The 25,901-nt window shown below is 37.1% G+C and overlaps 1 protein-coding gene across 3 annotated transcripts in view; it reads right to left on the reverse strand.

Moving 5' to 3' along the window:
* The window catches only part of nmdyn-D7 (nucleoside diphosphate kinase homolog 7), a 273,428-nt gene extending 257,436 nt beyond the window's left edge, over positions 1-15,992 (reverse strand). For 2 of the 3 annotated variants that reach the window (XM_090413941.1, XM_090413939.1), the window contains exons 1-2: positions 15,691-15,809; positions 14,301-14,420 (exon numbers count right to left, since the gene is read on the reverse strand). In XM_090413941.1, the coding sequence (XP_090270067.1) occupies positions 14,301-14,420; positions 15,691-15,696 (126 nt within the window). In that variant the 5' untranslated portion in view covers positions 15,697-15,809. Of the gene's footprint in view, positions 1-14,300; positions 14,421-15,690 lie in introns of all 3 variants that reach the window. The other variant, XM_090413940.1, reaches the window with a different exon arrangement.
* Positions 15,993-25,901: the final 9,909 nt, after the last annotated feature.

Genomic DNA, 25,901 nt, shown 5'->3' on the forward strand with positions numbered 1-25,901 from the left:
ATCTATATGGATCACATTATGAAGGAAAGTGGTATTAAACGTGATATCAAAATTGGAGATGTTAATGTCAGCTCTTTGCTTTATGCGGATGATGTTATACTTCTAAATAAATCTGCTACAAGTCTGCAAGACTCTCTGACTAAATTGAATAGCTGTTGTAATAGATATGGTATGAAGGTCAGCAATAAAAAGACAAAGACAATGAAAATAGGCAGAATCATTGAAAATGTCAACTGTGTTGTGAATGGAGAACCTGTGGAACAAGTAAAACATTTCAGTTACATAGGCACGATTTTTACTGAAGATGGTAAATTAAATATAGAAATAGACAGCAGAATCAGCAAAGCTGGTATGGTGGGAAGTCAATTGAATAAATTCATATGGAATAAGAGAGAAATTAGTTGGAACACTAAATTAGCTGTATACAAGACAGTGTTCAAACCAGTTTTAACTTATGGATCTGAGAGCTGGGTCAGAAGTAAAACACTTGACCAAAGACTAGAGACCGCAGATATGAGAGTCCTGAGAAAGATTAGAGGCGTGAACAGATGGCATCAATGGCAATATCATATTAAAAATGAGGATATTAGGAAAGAACTTGACATTTTGAGCATCCAGGAATGCGTTAGCAGAGCTAATCTCAGGTGGTATGGTCACTTAAATAGGATGGGAGAGGAAAGATTAGCAAAACAAGTGTTCTCTGCCAGGTTGGCAGGAAAACGACCCAGAGGAAGACCAAGATATAGGTGGATTGATGCGGTACAAAGTGCCTTAGACGATAGAAATATAAGATCTGATAATGTTGGAGTCTTGACAAGTAACAGACTGATTTGGAAAAAAATTGTAGATAGGAAGTTATTAATGATGTAAATTTTTCATGTAGTACTGTCATATCCTGTACACCCCTTGAGGGTACATGGCAGGAATTTGATGATGATGATAAATACTTTCACCTTGCTTATTGGCAGACTGAATTGGCTGATCCATGTTTGGCCCATAGACCAATGGTCAGTTTCTTTTCCCACATTCAATCATGCAGTGTGAATGATACCCTTCATCGGTATGTCAAACATACTGGTGCAGTCCAAAGCTTTGAGGATACAGCAGTAAAACAGATCCAATGGCTAGCCGCCAGATAATATAAAACACCAAACCTGCTGGCAATGCACTCATGAGGCTTCCCAATGAGCTGGTGCATAATCCTATTACCTTCTACACTCAGACCTCATGCCTATAAGGAAGCTATGTAGTGGTATGAAAGTAGTGCTGTCGAGCCCATGTTATGGTATGGAATGTAGATGCACTCTGTATGGGCAACATATCTATGTCTCTTCCCATTATAGGCTCTCCTGTTCTTTTCTCTGAACCTCTTAAACACAACAACGACAGTAAACTCCAACAGATATGGTATCAATGTAGTTAAAATAAATAAATACTGTATTTTTCCATGTAAAAGACGAACCTACTTTTTCAAACCCAAAATTAAGAAATCAATATTTTAAACATAAAACAGAACACATTTGATATATATTTTTAAACATTCAATGTATATTTAGTAATTAGGTAATATTTTTAAGATACATACTAAGATGCATTTTTAGGGATGCATTTAAGATACATTTTCTTGGCTAACTTGGTTTGTGTTCTCATGGCCGACCCTTCTCTCCTCATGAATCCCTCTCTCCTCTTCTCTCCTTGCTTGGTTGAACAGCAGGAAGGAGTGATGACAAGGGGCCATCCCTGGAAGTTACGAAAGGAAACTGAGCAAGAGGGTGAGGAGTGGTTTCTTTGCATGGAGGATGGTTGAACCGTGGAATGCATTGCTTGATAGAATGGTGAAAGCAAGAACGGTCAATGAGTTTAAGAAGTGGTATGATAGACTGTGTTTCCTAGGAAGGACCTCCCGCGATGAGTCTTTTGATTCCATGGAGGCCTGAATAATAATAATGAAGTTAAAGAACCATTTTGCCTTTCCTGTGAAATCAACAATGTTCATTTCTCTTACAAACCTTTTTGCCTCATACTGAATAAGCTTGGTTGACATACATACCCCACTCTGGCACTGCTCCATAATCCAAGTCTTAAGTCTCTGCTCCAAGTTTGGCCATTTTGCTGGTTTTCCTCTTAAGACCCTCTTCTTTTTTGGCATCTTGAGTAGTTGTTCTTCCCATTTTCTTCACTGTCTAATCATATAGTGGGAGGAGGTCCAAACCGTCTTTCTGAAGCTTTATTTCCATGTTCTTTTGCATAACTGATGACTTTTAACTTGAATTTTGAAGAATATGACAATCGTTTTTTATTTTCGGACATTTTTATGGGCTAGTGCTCAAAATATTGTTAATGCATTTAACTTACCCCACCAACGAGTTGCAGATGTATGAATGCTTTCAGAGTTCTGATTGTTTATTCAGAATCAGCCATTAATGACATCAATCGACAGCATTAACAAAGGCTAGTGATTGGCGGAAGCCTGTTCACGGAGACAAGGTACTGGCAGTTTCGCCACGGCAACCGAGGGTCTCTCAAACGGTTACCCCTTGTGTATAACATGATCCCCAATTTTTGGTCTAAAAATTTTAGAAAAAAATATCGTCTTATACACAGAAAAATACAGTAATATAAACCTCTAAAAAAAAAAATCAAAAAAAAAAAAAAAAGAAATCTTTTCTACATTCACTTCACGAAGATCCCACAGTCCATCCTATCAGTCCAAACTACACTCAGTATGACTTCTTTCTCTACATTTGGGCTTTTCTTTTTTTTGATACTCCTTGCAGAGAATATATCTAATACTGAATCTCTGTTTTTTTGACCTTCTAGTTAAGATTTCCTTGCCTCATTATGTATCATTCTGTACTATTTTGAATTCTTATCATTGAACTGGATTTTCCTGCAATCCAGTTAACCTAACACTTTCTTGGCAACTTTAATGTTTACAACTCCTTGTTTGTTTACAGCTTCTTTTTCCTAATTCCACTGATCCAAAGATTCCACAATGCTGAGTTATATGCAATGACTTAAAGAAAATTGTTCACCTACCAGCCAAATCCTCTCCATTCACTAAAAACTCTGAATCTTTGCTTAAGCAGCTTTCTGTCAACCTACACTAGTGAGGTGACTTCTCCTCTTGGTAATTCAGATCACAATCTCATGCGAGTTACAGCTGTTTTGTGAATTGCTGATGCATTTCATCAGGCCTTAGAATGAAGGCCTCTAGTTCCCACTGTATTTAAAATTCCCACCCATTATCCAAGTCATAGTTTTCCAATAAGTATACCAATGGTGTCCAAGAAAATAAATAAAAAAATAAAAATAGCTTATCTTAGGTGGCTTGTGACAAAAACTCCAGCTTCATTCATTGTCTATGCTGATGACCAACACCTGCAAAATAATCCTTTACAGGGCTAAGAAAGCACTAAGCTTGCCTCCCAGCAATGGCAGTCATGCCTTCTGGTCTCTTGGAAAAACTTCTGGATGCATTTTCTGTTCATTGTGCTGCTCCTCTCTCTCTCTCTCTCTCACCCAGATGGCAATGTTGTTGCAACATCACCTAAACCTAAAGCTGACCTTGTATCATTCAACGTTTCTATTATACTTGGCAAGAAATTACATTCCTGTTTTAATCGTTACTCAAGTGTACACAAAATGGATGACTAACTGTGAAGTTTAGTTGTAAAGATACTTCACACATAAACCAAGTTTGCATGTGAAATATCTTCTGAGCTAGTCAACATGTATATTGAGGCTGTTGACTTCACATTAACTGCTTTAGTACACTCGAAGTTAACAGCCTCTACATATAAGTGAACTAATTGTGAAGATACTTCATGCACAAACTTCATTTGCTTACACTTGGGTAAGGATTAAACCAACAATATAATTTCTTGTTAAGCATAATGTACTTTAATAGTCACTTTAATGGTCACTTTTTTCACTTCAAGTAAAAAGAACTTCCTATCACTTTCTCTGATCCAGAGTATTTTAATACCATGATGACGCACCATTTTACCACTTATGACTTTAGCACTTATTGAATTCTGAGTATCATCCTGGGTCTGGCTCACACACATTGATGAGACATTAATCACACAAAGGAAGCGTGCTTTGCATAATGCAAACTCTGATCATAGGATACTAAGCAACTGATGTGAGGTCAACAGCCTCTGTATATAAGTGAAGATTGAACTGTCAGTTCAATCTTCACTTATATACAGAGGCTGTTGAACTCACTTTACACTGCCAAGTGTAAAGTTTTGAGATTTGGTAAGCAACGATGGGATGCAAAGTATACACTTGATGGGGAAACTTTAACAGAAGTAGAGAAAATGAGCGATTTAGAACTGATGGTGGACAAGGACCTGAAATTCAGGGGTCACACTGCACAAGTTGTGAAGACAGCACATCGAATAATGGCAATGATGCAGAGAACCCTGATATGCAGAAATAGAGAAGTTATGATTACATTGTATAAGGCCATGATCAGGCCTCACATGGATTATTGTGCACAGATTTGGTCGCCGGGTTTTCATGGTGATGAGGATATGTTGGAAAGGGTGCAGAGAAGATTCACAAAGGTAGTCAGTGGTCTTTGGAATGTGGAGTACGAGGACAGATTAAGAGAATATGGGTTGTAGAGCCTCATTAATAGGAGGGGAGGAGAGAGGATATGATTGAGACATATAAGCTGGTCAGGGGTTGTTATCAGAAAGACATGGAAGAGATTTTTCATAGAATGGGAGAGGGGAGTAGAACAAGAGGCCTTTGCTGGAAACTGTATAAGGAGGGTGTGGGCAAAGGAGTGAGAAGAAGGTTCTTTGCATGGAGGGTGGTTGGTTAGTGGAATGCATTGCCTGAGTGTGTTGTAGATGTGGACACATTGAATCAGTTTAAGATGCCGTTGGATGAGCATTGTATGCAATAGTGAGTACCTTCCAGGATGAGTCTTTGAGTCCGTGGAGGTCAAATGTTAATAATAACAATAATAAACAGGATGGTCAGGATGATGCTTCACATACAAACTTTGTTTGCTTACACTTGGGTAAGGATTAAAACAAAAATATAATTTCTTGTTAAGTATAGCATACTTTATAATCAAGTGAAAAAACTTGCCTACATTCTTCTCTTGCCATGATCATCAATGCAGAAGCAAGAAATTACTTCCATCTTTACCTAGAGCCCTTAATTACATGTATCCCAAAGCCATCCACCAGAAAGAAAGAATCGTGATCAACCTAGAATACCAAAAACGCTTCTAATCATGATATGGTATTCCAAATGTGCTCAAGAGATTATGTTCCTGAACTAAGGCTTGTTCTTTATCATCTCTATGCTACATTACATTCAGTTGGCACAAAACCCTTAGAATGACAAATCGTTTTCCTGGCACAAACATCACTTCTACAACATCCCATAGTATTTGAATCACTGACCAGGTTACCATCACTCCATTAAAGAATGGTATGAAGATCAGAATTTAGGGCAGTGATTGTAGATGCTTAACTGATGACAGATTGACTCTGGTGACAGATTGCATCCCTATCTTACTCAGCTCTCTGTGTGGAACCAGTTGGTTAAGGTGTCCTCCATTTGTACTGCACTTTCAGATTTCTCATACAGATTCTTTATTATTCTTATGGTATTGTTGGGAATTTATTATTTTTATGGTTTTGTTGGGAATTCCAAATTCTTCCATAGTTTCCTTCTGTGGATTGAATCAAATGCCTGATGAAATCTATGAAATTTATGTAGCAACATTGGTTGTACTCTAGTGTCTTTTCTATTAGCTGTCTTAAGGTGAATAGTTGATCATTCTGCTTCGCCCTGGTCTGAAACCGGCTTGTTGTTCTCCTAGTGCCAGTTATATATATGGCTTAATTTGTTTTTGAAGTACTTTTGTAAAAATCTTACTTGGAATACTGAGGAGGCTAATGCCTCTGTAATTATTGCATTCTGTTTTTATCTCCTTTTTTGTATATAGGAGTTATGACTGATTTGGTCCAATCAGTAGGCACTGCTTCGTTTTTGTAGATCCTTTCAAATAATGTTTTTAATAGTTCCAAAAGTTGTTCCTTTCCTGCTTTTTAGAATTCTGCATGTATTTGATCAATGGCAGGTGCTTTCCTAGTTTTGAGTTTTTCTATGCTGTGTGCTATTATTTCTTTGGTAAAAATATTTGTTTCCTCTTCCACTTCAGTGGCTGGAATCGTAATATCCTGGGAGCTGTTTTTATTATATAAATCTTTGAAGTATTCTTCCCATCTGGCCATTCTTTTTATTTTACTTTCAATTAGTTGTCCCTCTTTGTTTTTGATCATTATAATTTTTGTTGTCCGTGTCTTACTAATTTGGTCTATTTGTTTATATAATCCATGAAGTTTATTTTCTTATGATAGCTTTTCTGCCATTTTGCATTTTTCTTCTAACCAGTTATTCTCGTCTCTTTTAACTAGTTTTCTAATTTCTCTGGTTAATTTATTATATTCATTTCTGCTATAGTTCTGTTTTAGTTTCATGCTTGATCACTTAACCTTTTTACTTCATCAAGATCCAATCCTTTTTACGTTCTCTTTCTGTGTAACCTATTGTTTTTTCTGCCGAATTTAATATTACTTCCCTTAATTTGCACCAATGTTCTTCGATGTTTAAATTCTGAAGGAACTACCAAAACAGAATATAAACATCGAAGAATATTGGTGCAAATTAAAGATATAGAACTGGCACTAGGAGAACAACAAGCCGGTTTCAGACCAGGGCGAAGCACAATTGATTAACTATTCACCTTAAGACAGCTAATAGAAAAGACACCAGAGTACAACCAAAGTTGCTACATAAATTTCATAGACTTTCATCAGGCATTTGATTCAATCTGCAGAAGGGAACTATGGAAAACTATGGAAGAATTTGGAATTCCCAATAAAACCATAAGAATAATAAAGAATCTGTATGAGAAATCTGAAAGTGCAGTATGAATGGAGGATACCTTAACCAACTGGTTCCACACAGAGAGCGGAGTAAGACAGGGATGCAATCTGTCACCAGACCTGTTCAATCTTACACTGGAAGAAGCAACTAATAAGGCCTTAAACAATGAAGACTCCGGAATCAAAATATATGGGAAAAATGTGGCAAATTTAAAATTTGCAGACGACATTGCATTACTTGCAAGCACAGAAGAAAATCGACAGTGAATTTCTGATAAAATAAAGGAGGAGTGTATAAAATCTGGATTAAACATAAATATAGACAAAACAAAAATTATGTAAATAGAAAAAAAAAAAAGAAGCACCAATCTGAAAATTGAAATTGATAGTAAGAATCTAGAGCAGGTAGAAAACTTCACCTACCTTGGAGGAGTTATTGAGTACAATGGTGAAATTATAAAAGATATAAACAGATGAATCAGTCAAGCATCCCAAACTTTTGGATGACTTAATAAAATATGGAAGTCAAGAGACATCAAACAAGTAACAAAAGTAAGAATCTATGAAACAATGGTCCTCTCAATACTCCTCTATAGAAGTGAATGCTGGAATCTCAAAAAGGCTGAAGAGAAAAAATTATTAGTTACTGAAATGGGTTGGCTTAGAAGATTACTTGGAGTATCTCAGCTGGATTGACTAAGAAACGAAGACATAAGGAAATGACTAAAACAATAACTAATAATAATAGACAAAATTCAAGAAAGAAGACCGCGGTAGTTTGGCCATGTGACCAGAATGGGAACATTCTGGTCACATGGCCAAATCTAAAGCCCTGAATACAATGATGGAAGGTAAAAGATCCAAAGGGCGGCCCAGAATTAGATGGATAGACAAAATAAAAGAGGACCTGAAAACCAAATCACAACAAGCGACACCAAACTGGACAGAATTGTTCGGCCTCTCCCGGGACAGACAGAAGTGGAAAGAGTTCATTTGGCCTCATCATCATCCACATAGATGAAAGAAGAAGAAGAAGATTGTAGATGATCTTGAAGCTGAAATGACTGAGTGCCATCATCAGTGGCGCATTAGCTGACAGGTCTCCAAGTGTTGAAGTTGACTGTTGATGACCTTCATTACCTTGGACAATCAGGTAAGTCAACAGTTTAATGTTGCCTTCTCTTTTTGTAATCATATCAGACTTGTTTCTATGCTGCGGGATGGATGCCAGCTGAGTGTAATACAGTGTAGGGATGATAAAGGACAGGTACTGGTTCAGGATCACCATCAGGAGGAGGAGCTTTTTTGGTATCCAGGATGTTCAAGATTCGTCTAATGACTTTCTGGCATAGGGCAATAAGAGGCATATGATGCAATGTTGCAGGTAAAGCTAGAGATAAAGCAGAGAAAGAGAGAGAGAGAGAGAGAAGCACACATATGGGTAGCAATTGCAAAGGAGTAGAAAGCATGATCTACCACTGGTACAGGCAGGGAATTTTTAACATTCAGCCATTTCAAAGTCAAACTTAGTACTGTCGATGATATTGTCATTGACTGTGTTAATGTTGTAGGCTTTAGTATAGGCTGTGTATGAAACTGGAGTTTTTAACATCAAAAATCAAGTCATTTACAATATGATTTGTTGTTGTTGATGCTGTTGTTGTTTTTCTTTGAACCAGCCTTAAAAGCCTTCATTCTAAAATGGATAATTTCTATTATTTATACGGCTATTTTAGCCTGTTTCCGTTTAGGAGTGTCCCTTATTTTAAATACATTGGCTTTTTACTCAAGAATTTTTAGGGCATTATAAATGTATTTTAGAGGTAAATATATGCAGATTAATAGAGGAAACAATCTTGCACATAACTTGTTTGGATGTTAGGATGTCTTTGTTCTCCTGCTGTTATGCCGATAAAGGGGGGGGGGGTTAGCAAACGTGGGAGGGTTGTTTTTTGAGGCAAGGTGGGAAGATTAAATTAAGAAACCCGTTTTTTTTTGTTTTGTTTTTTTCACCATGGAAACTGAACAGAACAAATCCATCAATTTCTTAAACCTGACATTAATCAGAACTAACAACAAAATAGCCATGAAAATATACCACAAACCCACACATATCGGAAACTACTTCCATTTCAGTTCATATCATCCAAGTTAAAAAATCGGCCATCCTATCACAATTTATAAATGCTTATAAATTCTCAACTAACCGTAATTATCTCAACACAGAATTAAATAATTTAACATGGATTTTTAAAAATCGCAACTATCCCACACAACTAATAAATTTCGCAAACAGAACAGCAAAAACCCATCAAAACAAACCTACAACCAAAACAGACTTCCCAGCACGAAAGATTATCAAACTGCCATACATACAAAACACATACAAAGCCTACAAATACATTTTCAAACACACGGGCTATAAGCCAGTATTCACCACAAACCAAAAATTAGCAACTCTCCTAAAACCCACTAAATCTCTCACATACAAAGAAATGTTAGAACACCACAATGTGGTCTACAAATTTCCTTGCCAAAAAGACTGTGATATCACCTACACAGGTTCTACCATCAGGTCTTCATGGGTTAGACTACAAGAACACTTCCGTGACTGTAACATCCCTATTCCAGAACATTTAAACACAAAAAAATGCAGCATCAAAAATAAAAATAAAATACAGAGTACAGATAAGACAGAAATATCAGTTCATGCCCTTGAACAGAAACATACCCCACAAATTGACAACGCCATAATAATAGACAAACAAGACAACAAAACAATGCTTAGAATATCGGAAACAATAGCCATAAAATGTGACGAAAACTCAATCAACGTCCGCCGACCTTACCTAATTTCCAAGTGTTGGAAGCTCCACAACATAAAAATTAGGTCACAACTCCAACCAATAAGCGAAAACAAAAGTCCTAAGGCAGATACACCAAGCCGACATGACACAGCCCTACACTTTCGGGAGAAGTGTATGACATAGCACTACACTTTTCCCGAAATGTTCCAATGACGATCGAAACAGCTCGCACCCCGTTAACGCTCTCCCCAGGCCCTGTTTCCCATAAATCCCTTTCTTTTCCCAAAGAAGCACCCTTAAATATAATAATAATATATATATAATATATATATATATATATACAGGGTGTTCGGGATAAATTTGACATATTTATAATTAATTATATTTTTCCGTAAGTTACATGTATTAACACACACTTCTCTTCATTTAAAAGTTTGGACCCTTCTTCATTCATATACAAGATGTCAGAAAGGATGGATAGCTGGAACCCACCTGAATCATGGAAGAGAATAACTTGTATCATGATGATTCGTGCCCGCCATCAAAATAAGGATATTACGACTGCTGCCCAATGCTCCCTGAATACAGTAAAAACAATCAGGCATGAACTAGAGACTTGCAATGGTGACTACGAGGATGTAGCAAGAAGAAAGATCCCTAGCAGACGATCTGATTGCGTTCGTACAGCAGAATTCCTCGCAAATCTGCAGGAACAGGTGTTGAAGAACCCTGGCATTGGAATTCGGGCTTTGTTTGTGGAGTTGCTAACTGTAGTCAAGCCCTGGATAACAAGGGTAGCCAATGGTAGGCCGTATGTATGGCAGCAGGATTCGGCCCCTTGCCACACCTCTGGGAAAAGTCAAAAATGGTTGTCTGAAAATTTCTACGACTTCACCAGTCCAAATGTTTGGCCTCCAAACTCCCCAGACCTTAACCCCATGGATTATTTTGTATGGGGCGCAGTTGAAAAAGACACCAATCGCACTTCCAGTAATACAAAAGCCCAGTTAATGGATAAAATTAAAACAGTTTTTGCGGCCCTTCCCAGGGAGACTGTAGCATCAGCTTGTTCGAGGTTCCGAAGCAGAATTGAAGCTGTGATCGATGCTAATGGTGGTTATTTTGAGTAAATCTTGTTGATAGTATTGTAATTAACTCTGCCTGTAATGTTTTTTTGTCAATTCATTAAATTTAATAGATACAAAGAAGATTTTCTTTTTCCTTACGAAACTGTCAAATTTATCCCGAACACCCTGTATATATATATATATACATAGGAATATGTATATATTCCTATGTATATAACAGAGTAACATAGGAATTATATATATATATATATATATATATATGTATATATATTATTAAAAAAAAAAAAATGGGTTTTCTAATTTAATCTTCTCACCTTGCTCAAACTCTCCCACATTTCCTACCCCCCCCTTTATCGGCTAACAGCAGAAGTATGGAGAATGAAGACATCCTATCATCCAAACAAGGCATGTGCAAAATTTCTTCCTCTATTAGTGTACACATATTTACCTCTAAAATACACTTATAATGTCCTAAAAATTCTTGAGTAACATATAAATAATAGTTTTTTAAGAGGAGTAACATAGGAATTTTCCCAGAAATAATACTTATGGATAATTTCTATAATACAGTCTCAACGAGTATCTGGATATGGAGAACGAAAATAGCAGTATGACCATGGAATGCCTTGGAGAACTTCTCACTCAACATTGGCATAGTGCCAAAGGATACAAGATTGTGAATAGCTGAGATGAGTGTGCTCAACTAGAGATGAAACTTATATGAGATTATGATCTGACTTATCAATAGAAGTGACCTCAACAGTGTAAATTGAAAGAGAACTGAATATATCATTATTCTGAAATAATATTAATGAAGCTCCTATGCAACAAGCATACTACTACAAAGATTCAGGCTGTTTAGTGAAAAGAGGATTGTCAGATAGTCTGGTTGGCATACGAAGAACTTGTTTTAAGTCAGTGCTTACTGCATATAGCTCAGCATCTTTTCAAGCGTGATTAGTGAAAATGGAAAGAGGAACTCTGTGGAGTTGTGGACATTAAAGTGATTGTCACTAAGCAGGATGACTATTAGGTTGCTGGAATGCAGAAAATCAAGTTTCAAAGATAACAATTCAAAGAAGCTAGAATGATTTCCTTGGGAAGACGTAGCAACAGAAGATTAATGATAATGAAGACAAAGAAATAGTATGCCACAGAAAGTCACAAAGAGGACATTCAAAATTAGACATTCCCTACTGACAAGGAGTGAATCCAAAGAAACAAATCAGAGAACACAAAACGCAGAAGTACCATCCTTGTGGATGAAGGCTTCATACAGAGTATATTTCAAAGCTTGGATAGTTAAGATGGACTGTAGCTGTTGTTACTGCAACAACAGCTACAGTCCATCTTAGCTGTTGTTGCAGTAATTTGAGGTTTGGTTAAAAGCAGGGTCTCAATGCCTATAAGCAATGGTGCATGCAATTTAAATTGGAGTTTCGGCCAATTTTCTGCCTAGCAAAAAAGAGATTTTTGCAAGGTTTTTTAAGTTTTTTTAACTCTTTTTTGGGGGAGGTTTTTTATTTATTTTAATCATAGTAACATTATATCTATTTGGGTTTACTGTCACATAAGCATTAACACATGGAAGGTAGGAAAACATGAACTGAGAGGAGACTGACTGTTAGATATGAAACCTATAAAGAAAGAGCATCCAGTCTTTGTGTGGTAACATACCCTCAACAGTGTTCACTCACATCATGGCATCCCTTTAGGCATGATCTGAAGGTGTAGAAAGTAGCAGGATTATGCACTGGTTGATTTGGAAGCCTCCATAATGCACTGCTATCAGGTTTGGTCCCTTATACACTATGGTGGCTAGCATGCAGAACTACTTTACTGCTATTGATTCAAAGATGGGAAAAGTTCTTGGATCTCCACAGTGGCTGCCGTCCTTGAAGGATATCACTCACACTTCATGTTCACAGCGCAGGAATTTCAGTTTATATCCCCAGTCTATGAACATGAAGTGTGAATGATATCCTTCAAGGATGGCAGACACTGTGGAGATCCAAGAACTTTTCCCATCTTTGAATCAATAGCAGTAAAGTAGTTCTGCATGCTAGCCACCATAGTGTATAAGGGACCAAACCTGATAGCAGTGCATTATAGAGGCTTCCCAATCAACCAGTGCATAATCCTGCTACTTTCTACACTTTCAGATCATGCCTAAAGGGATGCCATGATATGAGTGAACACTGTTGAGGGTATGTTAACACACAAAAACTGGGCCTAAAATCTAGTTAATTAGCAACAACATGGCCTCTGAAATTGCTATCAGCATTCCTCAACAGAAGCACTACCAATACAAAACTTGTAAATGAAATAAATGTCAATGTATTCCTTGAAAAACTTACCTGCATCATAAAAGCACACCACTAAACATGGTCAACACAATAACATACAATAGAACACTATTTGAAAACTCTTCAAGAACCAGACAATATAATCAAACCATGACATGCACCCAGTAATGCAGTGCTACATTTACATCATACCTATCAAGGAATTTAGGCCTAGAGTGGCCTGTTCTGGCCTTAGAAGTCATTGTTGAATCTCTTAAGAGGGCATCCTGGTTTTCTTTTTCCTAATGGTTTGTAATTTAAGGCTTGTTTTGGTGATCTTTCTGTTTTCATTTTTTCAATGTGTTCCATCCATTTGTGTTTATATATTTTAATTTTTTCTATCACTGATTACTGGTTTAATTGTTTCATAATTTCTTTGTTTCTTTTGTGATCAAATAGAGTATACTTCACAGTTTTTCTCATAAACTTCATTTCAGCTCTTATTAATCTTTGTATTTTTGTTTTATAGTCCAGATTTCACTTCCATACAATAGGAGTGGTAGGGCTAATGTATTGCATACTTTTAGTCTGGTTTGCTTTTGTACTAGGTTTGGTTTGAATATAGAGTTAATTACACCTGTTATTTTTAAATATTTTACAATTTTTAGGTTTATATATTTTTCATTTTCATATGTAATCATACATCCTAGGTAGTTAAATGAATTCACCTGTTCTAAAATTTAATTATGTGTTACTATTTTAGTTCTTACTGGATCTTATCTTTTAAAGGGCATAATTTTTGATTTTTCTGTTGATATTATCATTCCATAATCTTTGGCTATCTCACTTAAATTTAAAATACCTTTCTGTAAGTTATCTTCAGAATTTGTAATTATTATTTGGTCATCGGCAAAAAGGAGAGTATTTAAGTTCACAGTAGGAGACAGTTTAATACCTCGATGGAAATTTTATTATTATTTCATTATTATTTATTATTATTTCAGTACAACATTCAGGCCAAATTGTGAAACAGCTCTTCCCTCCTCCTACCATTCATTCAGTGGAGAGATATAATCAGACCTATGCTGATATAATTTTTTTTTGCTTAAAATCTATCAAATATAGTAGATTCCTTCTTCGAACATATGATATATTAAATACAAGTTGTTAAGTGTACTGATGACAACAAAAAATTCTTACCATTTCAACACTGTTGTCCCGAGGGTAAAAGGTCAATAGGAATATCTTTTTTGCCATAATTGTAGCATCAAACCATTGGGTAACAAATCGATATTTTTCCACATCTTCTTTCAATGGATCCTAAAAAGTTTTTAAAAGGGTACTGCTGTCATTCTAAGTTTCATATTAATTCAAAATACTTGCTATGTACACCAAATTACCTTCATGTAAAATTTTATTTTATTAATATGTTTACATCTCCTTATGCAAATTCATTTTGGAAGACACCTGGAAGATATACAGATAACACTTAATTAGGAAACCATTGAACAAGCCAATGGTTTTAATGGAAGGCAAACCATAAGATGGCAATTTGCTCATAAGCCTTTTATGGCAAACTCATTTGCCTTGGAAATGTAAAATTCAACAGCAGAAGTTTCTGTAAACCTTTCTATGGTGTGTATCCAAAGGTAGGTGAGGTAGGCAAGGAGATCTGGTGTGAATCTTGATGGTGAAATCCATACTGGTAGTCACTGATTAGATAACATTCTCTATAGTGTTGAAGTGACTGTTGATAATATCTTTGATATTTTAGAAAGCACTGAAATAAGAGCAATAGGTCAATAAGCTTGATGATAGACATCAAATACAGTTAATTTGTTAAAATCTCTCAATATAACTATTTTTGTACAGGCTAAACCAATATGTATCACATTTATTTCTTGTAGCTTCTCTTTATTTCCTTTTCTTTTTATTTCCACATCTGTAGTAAACTCCAACTAAATATTCCTCCTCATAACATCTGTGTTGCCAAATGCTTTCAAAACTTCTGCAAAATTTTATTCAATTTATGTTACTTTATACTGCCACTGTTTTCTATATAGTTTCAAACTATTTAACTTTTTTTAAAACATTACTAGTTTATTATCGCATTTAGTTTAGCTACTAGCAGCTAATGTATGCTTTATCTGAGAAATGAACATGCAGAATGGCAATTGCCAAGCTGCACATCCACACCTTAACATGTCTGATTTTACCACACATTCAGACATATTCTCTGATGTGCTTCTCTGACAGATTTTGTTTTCACCTTGCAAATAATGGTAGACCAAATAGAAATCTAATGAATATTACGCTTATTACTAAAATTTAAATAATGAATAAGTGTTAATAAAAAAAAAAAAGTCACAAAACTATTTGTGACTTTTTTTTTTTTTAACATGAAGTTAGTAAAATAATAATCATAATAATAATTTCATATGTTAAAATCTCTCGATATAACTATTTCTGTACAGGCTAAAACAATATGTATCACATTTATTTCTTTTAGATTTTCTTTATTATTAGTGCCAATAACCATATGGTTCCTTAATAGGAGAGTGATTATTAAACATTCCGATTATTATCTGACCTCCATACAATCAAAGGACTCATCGCTGTAGATCTATACTCTCTCACGCCAAAACATCGAGCCAATTCACAGTTTCAGGCAATTCTCATGCAACTCACCAATCCCTACTCAAACATATAGAGTTTCCATGAATGGCCTCTAGTTCTTCCATTGCCTTCCGCTATTCTATGAAACTTCTTCTCTACGTTAATCTGGTAACAACCCCTCACTAACTTATATGTTTCAATCGTATTCCCCTCTTCTTCTATTTAGAAAGCTCTGTAAGTTGCACCCTCATCTGTCTTCGTATATGACATTCCATAGACTTGACACAACTTAGTAAACCTCCAATACATCCTCATTCCCCTGAAAAACCATGCGACCAAATCTGTGCACAGATTATAGTATAATACACTGCTGATTATTTATTTTTCATAAACCTATCTTATAGAGTAATAATAAAAGAATTCTATAGTTATATAATAAAACTTGTATACAAATAAAGATAAACAACTGTTACTCATTACCATCTTTCTAGAGTTTATAAAACGTTCGGTTTTGTTATTATTTGAAACCACCTGGTGGCAGAATGCTAGAACGTTTCCATGGTAATCAATTTCGAGCTAATTACTCAAATTTCAAACATTTAAACAAATAGAAGAAATGATAATGATGAGTAGTTAGACTATAATAAATTTAGTTTAATCCTTTATCCAAGTGTAAGCAAACAACGTTTGCCCCCGAAGTATCTTCAGGACTCACGCAACTCGTGGTAAAGGTGTACCAAGCTCTCATCACTCCTTGTCTTAGTATCTCCCATAATGCAAAGTACATCTCCTTGCGGACATATATAATGCTATGCATTAAGAGAAGGGCCACTACCGAGACCAGTTTCGACCTTTATTGAGGTCTCGTCAGTGGGAACCAGACCCAGAGGTGGTGATACTCAGGTGGAAGCAATGAATAAGTAATATTTACCTATACGAGTTGCCAAAAGGTGTCTCACCTTGTTATTAAATTACTCTGGATTTAGGGAAAGATGTTGAGTAGTTTTTTTCAAGTTGGTTAGACTATAATAAACTAAATTTATTATATTCTAACTTGTAGCTCAGTGGATGTGGCGTTTGTATACCATGGCGCTTGACCGCACGATGGAAGACTTCTTGGTTTCGAATCTAGTCGGCGACTAGAAGAAATTTTTATAAGCCTTTTTTCGACCGGTTCCCGAGTTAGTCGATCTCTGGCACGGGCAAGCGGGTTTTTCGTCCCGTAAACTCAAGAAAATCGACCGTAGAAGCAAGATTATTTCAGACATTAAATACGAGTGTTAGAGTTAGGGACCACGAGATGGCCGCACCTGTTGAGCCGTCTCTCTTCACTGCGTGCCACTTAATTAGTGATAGCCTTGGGCCAGCTATATCTGATTGGCTGCCAGTGGAGACTGACCTGCCCACTTAGTCTCCAGAAGTTAGATATGGCTAAATGGCCTCACCTACTCCTATATACAGGAATAAAAAGACGTTAGCTGATAGCCTTGATATGATAGGACAGAGTTGAGAAGAAGCGTCATGATCGCTAATACAAGGAAAGAATACTAGTATCATACGTGAATGGGAAGTGATCAGGAATTGTTTAAGAAAAGCAGTATCAGACTGCATAACCAAGTTTATATGAGTTGTTGAATAAAATAAAAATGAAGAGTACGAAAGTAAAAATTGTGTCTGCGCCTCTGTATGATATGCAGAGTTGAGAGGAAGGGTCATGATTGCTAATCAGTCAATGAAAATAATGTGCAGGAGGTCTGGTCTGCAGTTTATAGATATATGGAATGCATTGGATAGACAATACGACTTATAGATGCTTACTGACTACATTTAAATGATTTTGAAGTTAGATTCTTGGATAAAGTGTTGTTTAGTGAGAGTTTCAAAGTGGAAAAATCAGAAAAACCAGAGATATTAGGGAGATCCAATCAAGAATATGTCTGGCCACCCCTGCGATAAATGAACGTATGTGTTCAGAAATGGTTATGCAATGGAATGCAATTTCACAGGTTTCAATTCGAATGGATTGTTAATGACATTAAACAAGAATAATTGTGGGTAAAGGATATTGAAATACATATACATGAATGTAAAAAAAAAGTATCTGGAATAGGAGAGAGAGAGAGAGAGAGAGAGAGAGAGAAGTATTTTTCCATTGGTCAGACAAGCAAATATTACATGCATCAGTGAGACTTGACAGAAAATAATGTAGTTACACAGATAGAATATAAAGAATATTGTAATTTAAGAGAGGATAAAGGGAATATGACTGAAGAGGGAGTAATGTTGATCATAGCTTACGAATTACAACCAACGAAATTAGATGTTAAAGAGGATTTTAGGTCTGGGGAAGATGGTTCATTTGAGGCTGTCTTGCGTAAGAGAGGCGAATAGGACAAAATACATTGTTGGTTGCTGTTATATACCAGTGAGTCCATAGGAAGTGTCTCCCACAATTATTATGGGAGAATTTTAGTATGGAAATATAGATTGGGAGGCAGAAAAAGAGAATGGCAATATGGATGTAGAATTCATGCAGCTGCTAAGGGATAATTATATGAATCAAAATATTATAGAGGGGACAAAAGGTTGGAAAGTATTCGATCTGATAAATATCATCACAATAAATATCATAACTAAGGTAGACACTGCTTCCAATTGAGGAGAGTGACCATGCAGTCTTATTGAAAGCTGTCAAGGATGTGGAATTCTCTGTGAAGAAAGGGTTTATGTTGAACTATAAAGCTGGTGATTAAGATGGACTTAGAAATCATCTTGTAGCTGTGCTATGGTTCGAGAAGATACAAGGAAAGAATATCAGAAGCGTATAGGATGTGACCATGCACTTCTAATGCATGTATCCAAGATTAGGAAATAAACAACGTGGGAATTAAGTAGATGAGTAGAGATATAAAGCAAGAGCTGCAAAAAAAGAAAGCACTGTGGGGGGAATATAAAGAATCAGCTGATCAGTATATGAGCAGTACAAAGTGCAAGCAAGAAGAGTGACTTGTTTGTTAAGAAGCGAAAAATTGGATTATGAGAGAAACCTAGCTGAGAATACCAAAGTAAACCCAAAAGATTTTTTCGTTCGTTATATAGCAAGTAATAGGAAAAACTTACTATGATAGGATGAACTTAAACAATGCTTATGGTAGGAAGTTGATAGAGGCAAAAAAATAGTTTCTGAGTGATCATTTTGCAAAGGTATCATCCAAGTGGAGATTTAAGAGTTGCTGATGTGACAGAGACACATGTCAAAATTGAGGTAGATAAACAGGTAGTGTTCAGCATATTGAAAAATGTGAATGTGAATGCGGCAGTGGGACTGGATGGTATGTCAACACGTATACTACATGAATATGAAAGAGATTTGGCATTTTCTCTGAAGTTGTTCGACCACCGTCTCAGCACTGGCAGGGTTCCATAGCAGTGGAAAGAGGGTAAGATAGTTTTATTCCATAAGAGTGGCTCCAAGAGAGAGGTAGCAAACTACATACTAATTAATATACTGGGATTTGAAAAAGTTGTTTAAAAGTGAAATCCAAGTGTGGGTGGACAGGGATGATACACTCTATAATGGGTAGCGTGGCTTTGAAAATGGTCTGTACTGTCTTAGTAACTTATTCACATTTTATAATAAAGTGCAGCAGAATTGGATAAAAGTAATGGCTCCGCCATGATGCTGCTTCATTTTGCCAAGGCATTTGACAGAATACTAAATGGAAAACTGTTACAAAAACTGGAACGAATGAGAATGGATATGCTATCAGCATGAATAGAGGAGTGACTGACAGACAAATACCAGAGAGTAGTATATGGTGGAGTGGAATCCAACAAAATGTTGGTGACTAGTCGAATACTTAATGGTTTGATACAAGGGTCACTATTCTTTAATTTGTATATCAATGACATAAGGAAAAATTTAAGAGGAAATATTCAGTTGTTTGCTGATGATGCAAAATTCAGGAGAGCAATAGTCGCTAAACGTGATGTATATATCCTGCATGATCATTTAAATAAACTGGCATTGTGGGCAAAGAGTAATGAATGCTGCAAAATATAAGATTACACCCTTCTGGTTATATATCGATATGCAGATTGATATACAAATTAGATCATACAATATTTCAATTGATGGAATTCAATTTATGGAAGGTATGGAAAGAACGAGAGGGCATCCTTGGAAGCTCAAAATGAAGGCAACCAAGAAGGGTGTAAGGGATAGATTTTTCGGTCAGAGGGTGGTGTGATTGGAATGGATTGCCATTGGATGTTATGAGTGCAAGCAGTATGAATGAATTCAAGAATAAGTATGATAGCTGGTGTGGGTAGTATTTGGTCTCCCTCGATGAGACTTACTCCCTAGAGATCTCTCTTAATAATAATAAGAAGAACAATAGCAAAATTAATTTGATAACATGCTAAGCAACTGCCTGTTTCAAGTGTGTATGGACGAGAACAAAAGTAAACAAAAACGCTGAATAATGGATTACCACAAGGGTCAGTTCTGGCTTCCCTTCTTTTTAACTTATACATCACAGATTTGCTTAATACAGCCTCCAAGAAGTTTTACTACGGTGACGACATTGCTCTAGCCACTAGACAGACCAATTTTACTACAATGGACGATATACTAACAAATGACCTTGCAGTGCTAGATAAACACTTCGGCAAACGGAGATTATGCTCAAATCCTAGCAAAACAGACGTTTCATGCTTCCACCTGAACAATAACCAGGCTAACAAAGAACGCATGGTCTACTTCAACCACAAACTGGTAAGCTACAGCAGATTCCCAAAATATCTGTGCGTCACTTTCGATATCTTTTAAACCACATTTCATTATCGCAGCATCCAAGCTAAAAACACAAACAATATACTGCAAAAACTATGCAGAACAACTTGGGTCCTCAGCAACAACGCTTTGTTGCACTGCTCTTGGTGTCATTAACTGTGCAGCTGAATACTGCTCACCCATATGGCTGAACAGCGCAAATGTGCATCTGATTGATGCTCAGCTTAACACCACTATGCACCTTATTTCTGGAACTGTGAAATCAACTCCAACCTATTGGCTCCCAGTGCTAAGCAACATCCCACCTCCACACATCCAACTTTCTTCTACATGAATACAGCAAAATCATGAAAATTCCAAATCTTCCAATCCATGAAGACATCCCATCCGTAGAAATAACAGGCTGAAGTCAAGGAACCCTCCAATCTTAAACAGCGAAAAATCTTCCAGAGACAAGTTTCAACATGAAGGAGAAGTGTAAAAAGTCCTGGATGTGTTAACACTTCAACCTGGGACTTTCATGAATTAGTGGACCCAACACAGATGCCTTTGGGTTATGACCTACCTCAGAAAACTTGGTCTACCCTTAACCGAATCCTCATCAATCATGGCAGATGTGCTGACTACCTTACAAATCGGGCTAATTGCCTCACCCAGGTGTGACTGTGGATCACCCCTTCATGTCGTTTACTGTGCAGCTGAATACTGCTCACCCATATGGCTGAACAGCACAAATATGCATCTGGTTGATACTCAGCTTAACACCACTATGCACCTTATTTCTGGAACTGTGAAATCAACTCCAACCTGGTTGATACTCAGCTTAACACCACTATGCACCTTATTTCTGGAACTGTGAAATCAACTCCAATCTACTGGCTCCCAGTGCTAAGCAACATCCCACCTCCACACATCTGCAGATCCAACTTTCTTCTACATGAATACAGCAAAATCATGAAAATTCCTAATCTTCCAATCCACGAAGACATTCCATCCGTAGAAATATCAGGCTAAAGTCAAGGAACCCTCCAATCTTAAGAGAGAAAAATCTTCCAGAGACAAGTTTCAACATGAAGGAGAAGTGTAAAAAGTCCTGGATATGTTAACACTTCAACATGGGACTTCCATGAATTAGTGGACCCAACACAGATACCTTTGGGTTATGACCTACCTCGGAAAACTTGGCCTACCCTTAACCGAATCCTCACCAATCATGGCAGATGTGCTGACTACCTTTACAAATGAGGCATAATTGCCTCGCCCAGGTGTGACTGTGGATCACCCCTTCAGACAATTAATCATATTAGAGTAGAATGTGCCCAACATGCATACAATGGAAACCTGCCGGATTTCATCCATGCTACACCAAGTGCAGTTGACTGGATAATCAACCTAGCCTATTCTTGGGTGTCTCCTTTATGACTGTATTATGTCTTATTATTGTACATATGTCTATTACTATGTCCATATATATTAAGGATTAATGTGATGTAACTTTCCATGTGTGAGCCATATGCTAAATAAAATAAATAAATAAATTGATAGTACTGAATTGTAGTAAATTGATGAGATTAAGTATATTGGATAATGGTGAACACACAGAGTTGCAGTTCAGAAGGCATATTGCAAAAGTTGGTAAAATGGATTAAAGGATTACTTGGATGTTGAAACACTTACTAACCAATAAAAATAGGGAAGTTGCTGTCCCTCTTTATAAAGCCAGGATACGTGCTGCTGTTGGCTACCTTGCACTAATTTGGTCATCTGGGCTTTTTGGGGACAAGGAGCTTGTAGAAAAGATTCAGAGACCATTGGAATTCTCCCTGTGAAAATAGATTGAAGGCGCATAATTTGCAAAGTTTAGTTGATGGGCGGAAAAGAGGGGACATAATAGAAACTTTTAAGATATTAAATGGGTTCTATAAAATTGATGCAAAGGAAATATTTTCTTATATGAGAAATAGAGAACTAGGAGCCATATGTGGAAGATGTGGCCGTGCGGTTATTAGAGCCAGAATTTTTGCATGGAGAGTGGGCAGAATTAGTTGTGAGTTCCCTGTTGAATGAGTTTAAGGTGAGGTATGATAGGTTTTATGTATAATAGTTTCTCTCACGATGAGTCTCCGGATTCCATGGAGATACTGTATAATTATTACATTTACTTCTTTTTTGCGGATAGTTCCAATGATAGTGAGAATTATCTGCAAAAATAGAAATAAATAATAAATAAATAATGGAGATAGTAAGAAATATAATAAATTATAACGTAAAGTTATTGGACACACGTCTTTTATATACAGTATAGGATTTTCCTTAATTATTGTTTTCTTATATATTCCTAAAACAAACACATTAATTTCCTCCCACATGCAGTGATTTTATTACAATCGAAGAATCTATCGGTGTCCATGAAACATGTCACAACATGTTTCAAGGACACCGATATGTTTATACGAAGTTGTGCCCATGATGGATGTTTTCTCTTGCCCTTGTTCATGGGCGAATATTCCGGGTGTGCTAGGTGGTGTACGGTGCTCATCCACGAAATATCAGTATCACCGATATTATATTTTTGCATTTATTTCCGTTAAAGACTTACCCAATTGTTTGCAGACTTCGCGTGATTCCTAAAATTGAACACAATATTACTATTATTATTACTATTATTACGGGCAACTCCAGGGAGTCATTAGACTCATCGAGGGAGGCCCCAAATCATATTCATCACAACTATTCGACATTCATACAGTATCTATCATACCTCGCCTTAAACTCATTCACTGTCACAGCATCCACCACAGACTCATCAGGAGCGCATTCCACTCATTCACTACTCTAAAAGTAAAGAACCCAGCTCTAACACCTTTACTAACCACACTTTTGCCCAGTTTCCATGGATGTCCCCTAGTCCTCCCACAACCAGCCCTGTTCTCAAAAATATCTTCTGAATTAATTTTATAGAAACCCTTCAGTAATTTGAATGTCTCAATCATATCTCCCCTCCTCCGCCTATCAACCAATTTTTGCAACCCACAAATCCTCAACCAGTTCTCATACGGTTCATTCCACAGACCTGCTATCATCTTGGTCACTCGCCTCTGGATCCTCTCCACCTCCTCCCCATCAAGAAGAAACGTTGGTGACCAAATCTGAGCACAGTAGTCGAGATGGAGTCTTATCAAGGCTCGATACAGAGGAACAATAACCTGCTTGTCTCTGCTTGTCAACGTATTCTTCAGCAACCAAGTGATTTGATGAACTGATTTGGCCACTTTTGCAATGTGTCCCCTAAATTTCAATTTCTTATCCACCAACACTCCTAAATCTCGTGCCTCATCAATTTCCTGGAGCACGGTTCCACCAATGCAGTAAACTGCCGCCAATCTTTTTCACCCCAAAATGCATAACCTTACATTTTGCTGCATTAAATTGACATCCATTCTCCTTAGCCCAGACCCCCAATCTATCCAAATCATCCTGCAAAATTTTGATGTCATCTGCATTCACTATTGCCCTACCAACTTCGCATCATTTGCAAACAAATGAACTATTCCTCTCAGATCCTTTCTTGTATCATTTATGAACAAATTAAACAGCAGTGGTCCAAGAACAGATCCTTGTGGCACACCACTAGTCACAGGCCATCTTGTGGACTCTACTCCTGTGTAAACCACTCTCTGATATCTCTCCGTCAACCACCCTCCTATCCATCTCACCAACCCTATGTCCATTCCCATATGCTGCAATTTACTGATTAGAATTCCATGTGGTATCCTGTCAAAGGCCTTAGAAAGGTCCAGTAGAATCACTGTAAACCCATTACCCTTATCCAGTTCAGCCGTCACTGTGTTATAATACGTGAGCAAGTTACTGAGGCATGACCTACCCTTCACAAAACCATGCTGTCCCCGATACAGTTTCCCATTTTCTTCTATCCAATCTTGTATTTTCCTCTTGACTATTTTCTCTAAGACCTTGATAATGATTCCTGTTATGCTTATTGGCCGGTAATTTTCAACAGCAGCCTTGGAACCACCTTTGTGCAGTGGAACTATTTTCCCCTCTTTCCACCCCCTTGGGACTGACCCAGTCCTGAGGCTCAAATTAAACAAAATGGTCAAGGGCACTGACAAATCTTTGGCCGTTTCACGTACAACACGAGCTGGTATACCATCCAATCCCACAGATGTATTGACATTGAGGTTCTGTAATAGACTAGTTACCTCTACTTCATTCATCACAATTCCAGTATAAGCTGTTGGTTCTTCCATTTCTGCAAAGTCACCACCTGGATGATATACTCTTGCAAACTGTTCGCTCAGTAATTCCACAATATCGACTGATTCGATTACCTCCCTACCCTCAGCATTTTTTAAGATCATTCTACCATGAGCATTTTTCCTTTTACTTGCAACATATTGAAAAAACTGTTTGGGATTCTCTTTAGCCTGCGTGGCCAATTTCCTTTCGTAATCTGCTTTTGCTTTTCTTACCACCCTTGTTACCATCCTGGCCTGAGCTTTATACTGTTCCTGAGCCTGATGGTCACCCTGCTCCTTAAATTCCCTCCACAATTGTTTCTTTTTTTGCAGCTCAAGCTCAATAGTGTTATTCATCCATTTAACCCTACTTGATTTATTATTCGGACTCTTGGTGTACAGTCAACCATTGCCTCCTTCAAACAGTTCTTAACCACCTCCCATGCACTATCAACATCCAGCCCTTGCAATTTTACATGCCATGGCATTGAGCCAAGCACATACCTAAGCTTGTCATACTTACCAGCCTGGTAATTCCACATGTACCCTGTCTTAATTGTAAATTCGACTCCTTTAGCCACCTCCCAAGTCATGACCTTATGATCACTCTCACCAATTGGTGGCAACATGGTCATGTTCGTTACAGCCACATTCTCGGTTGCAGTTACTAGGTCCAGCACTCTCTACCCCCTGGTATTTTCCAATACATGTTGCCATAGATAGTTGTCCCTTAATAACTGCATAAAATCCAATTCCTTCCTCCCATGTGCCCTCTCCTCTTTCCAGTCAATGTTACCATAATTGAAATCACCCATAATAATTACCCTCCTTCCACTCATTTCTTCTATTTGCTTATGCATACTATCCCCACCATCCACCCCATCACCCGGTCTATAGCAGCATCCAATTGTATATTTTGTTCTGCTAGATTCTGTCTCACACCAAACAGACTCAAATGTGCTTTTTTCCCCATCCTGCACTTCAACTTCTATACTCCTTGGCTGAAACTCATCAGCTATCATCAATAACACTCCTCCCCCCCTTTTTATTCACCCTGTCACTCCTGAACACGCTATACCCGTCGCATTCAATCCCACTAGCTTTATCATCTTCTGTCAGCCATGTTTCACT

Source organism: Typopeltis vanoorti, chromosome 24 (genome assembly GCF_054136105.1).
Source record: "Typopeltis vanoorti isolate ZY-2024b chromosome 24, IOZ_Tvanoo_1.0, whole genome shotgun sequence".
In the NCBI taxonomy this organism is placed as follows: domain Eukaryota; kingdom Metazoa; phylum Arthropoda; class Arachnida; order Uropygi; family Thelyphonidae; genus Typopeltis; species Typopeltis vanoorti.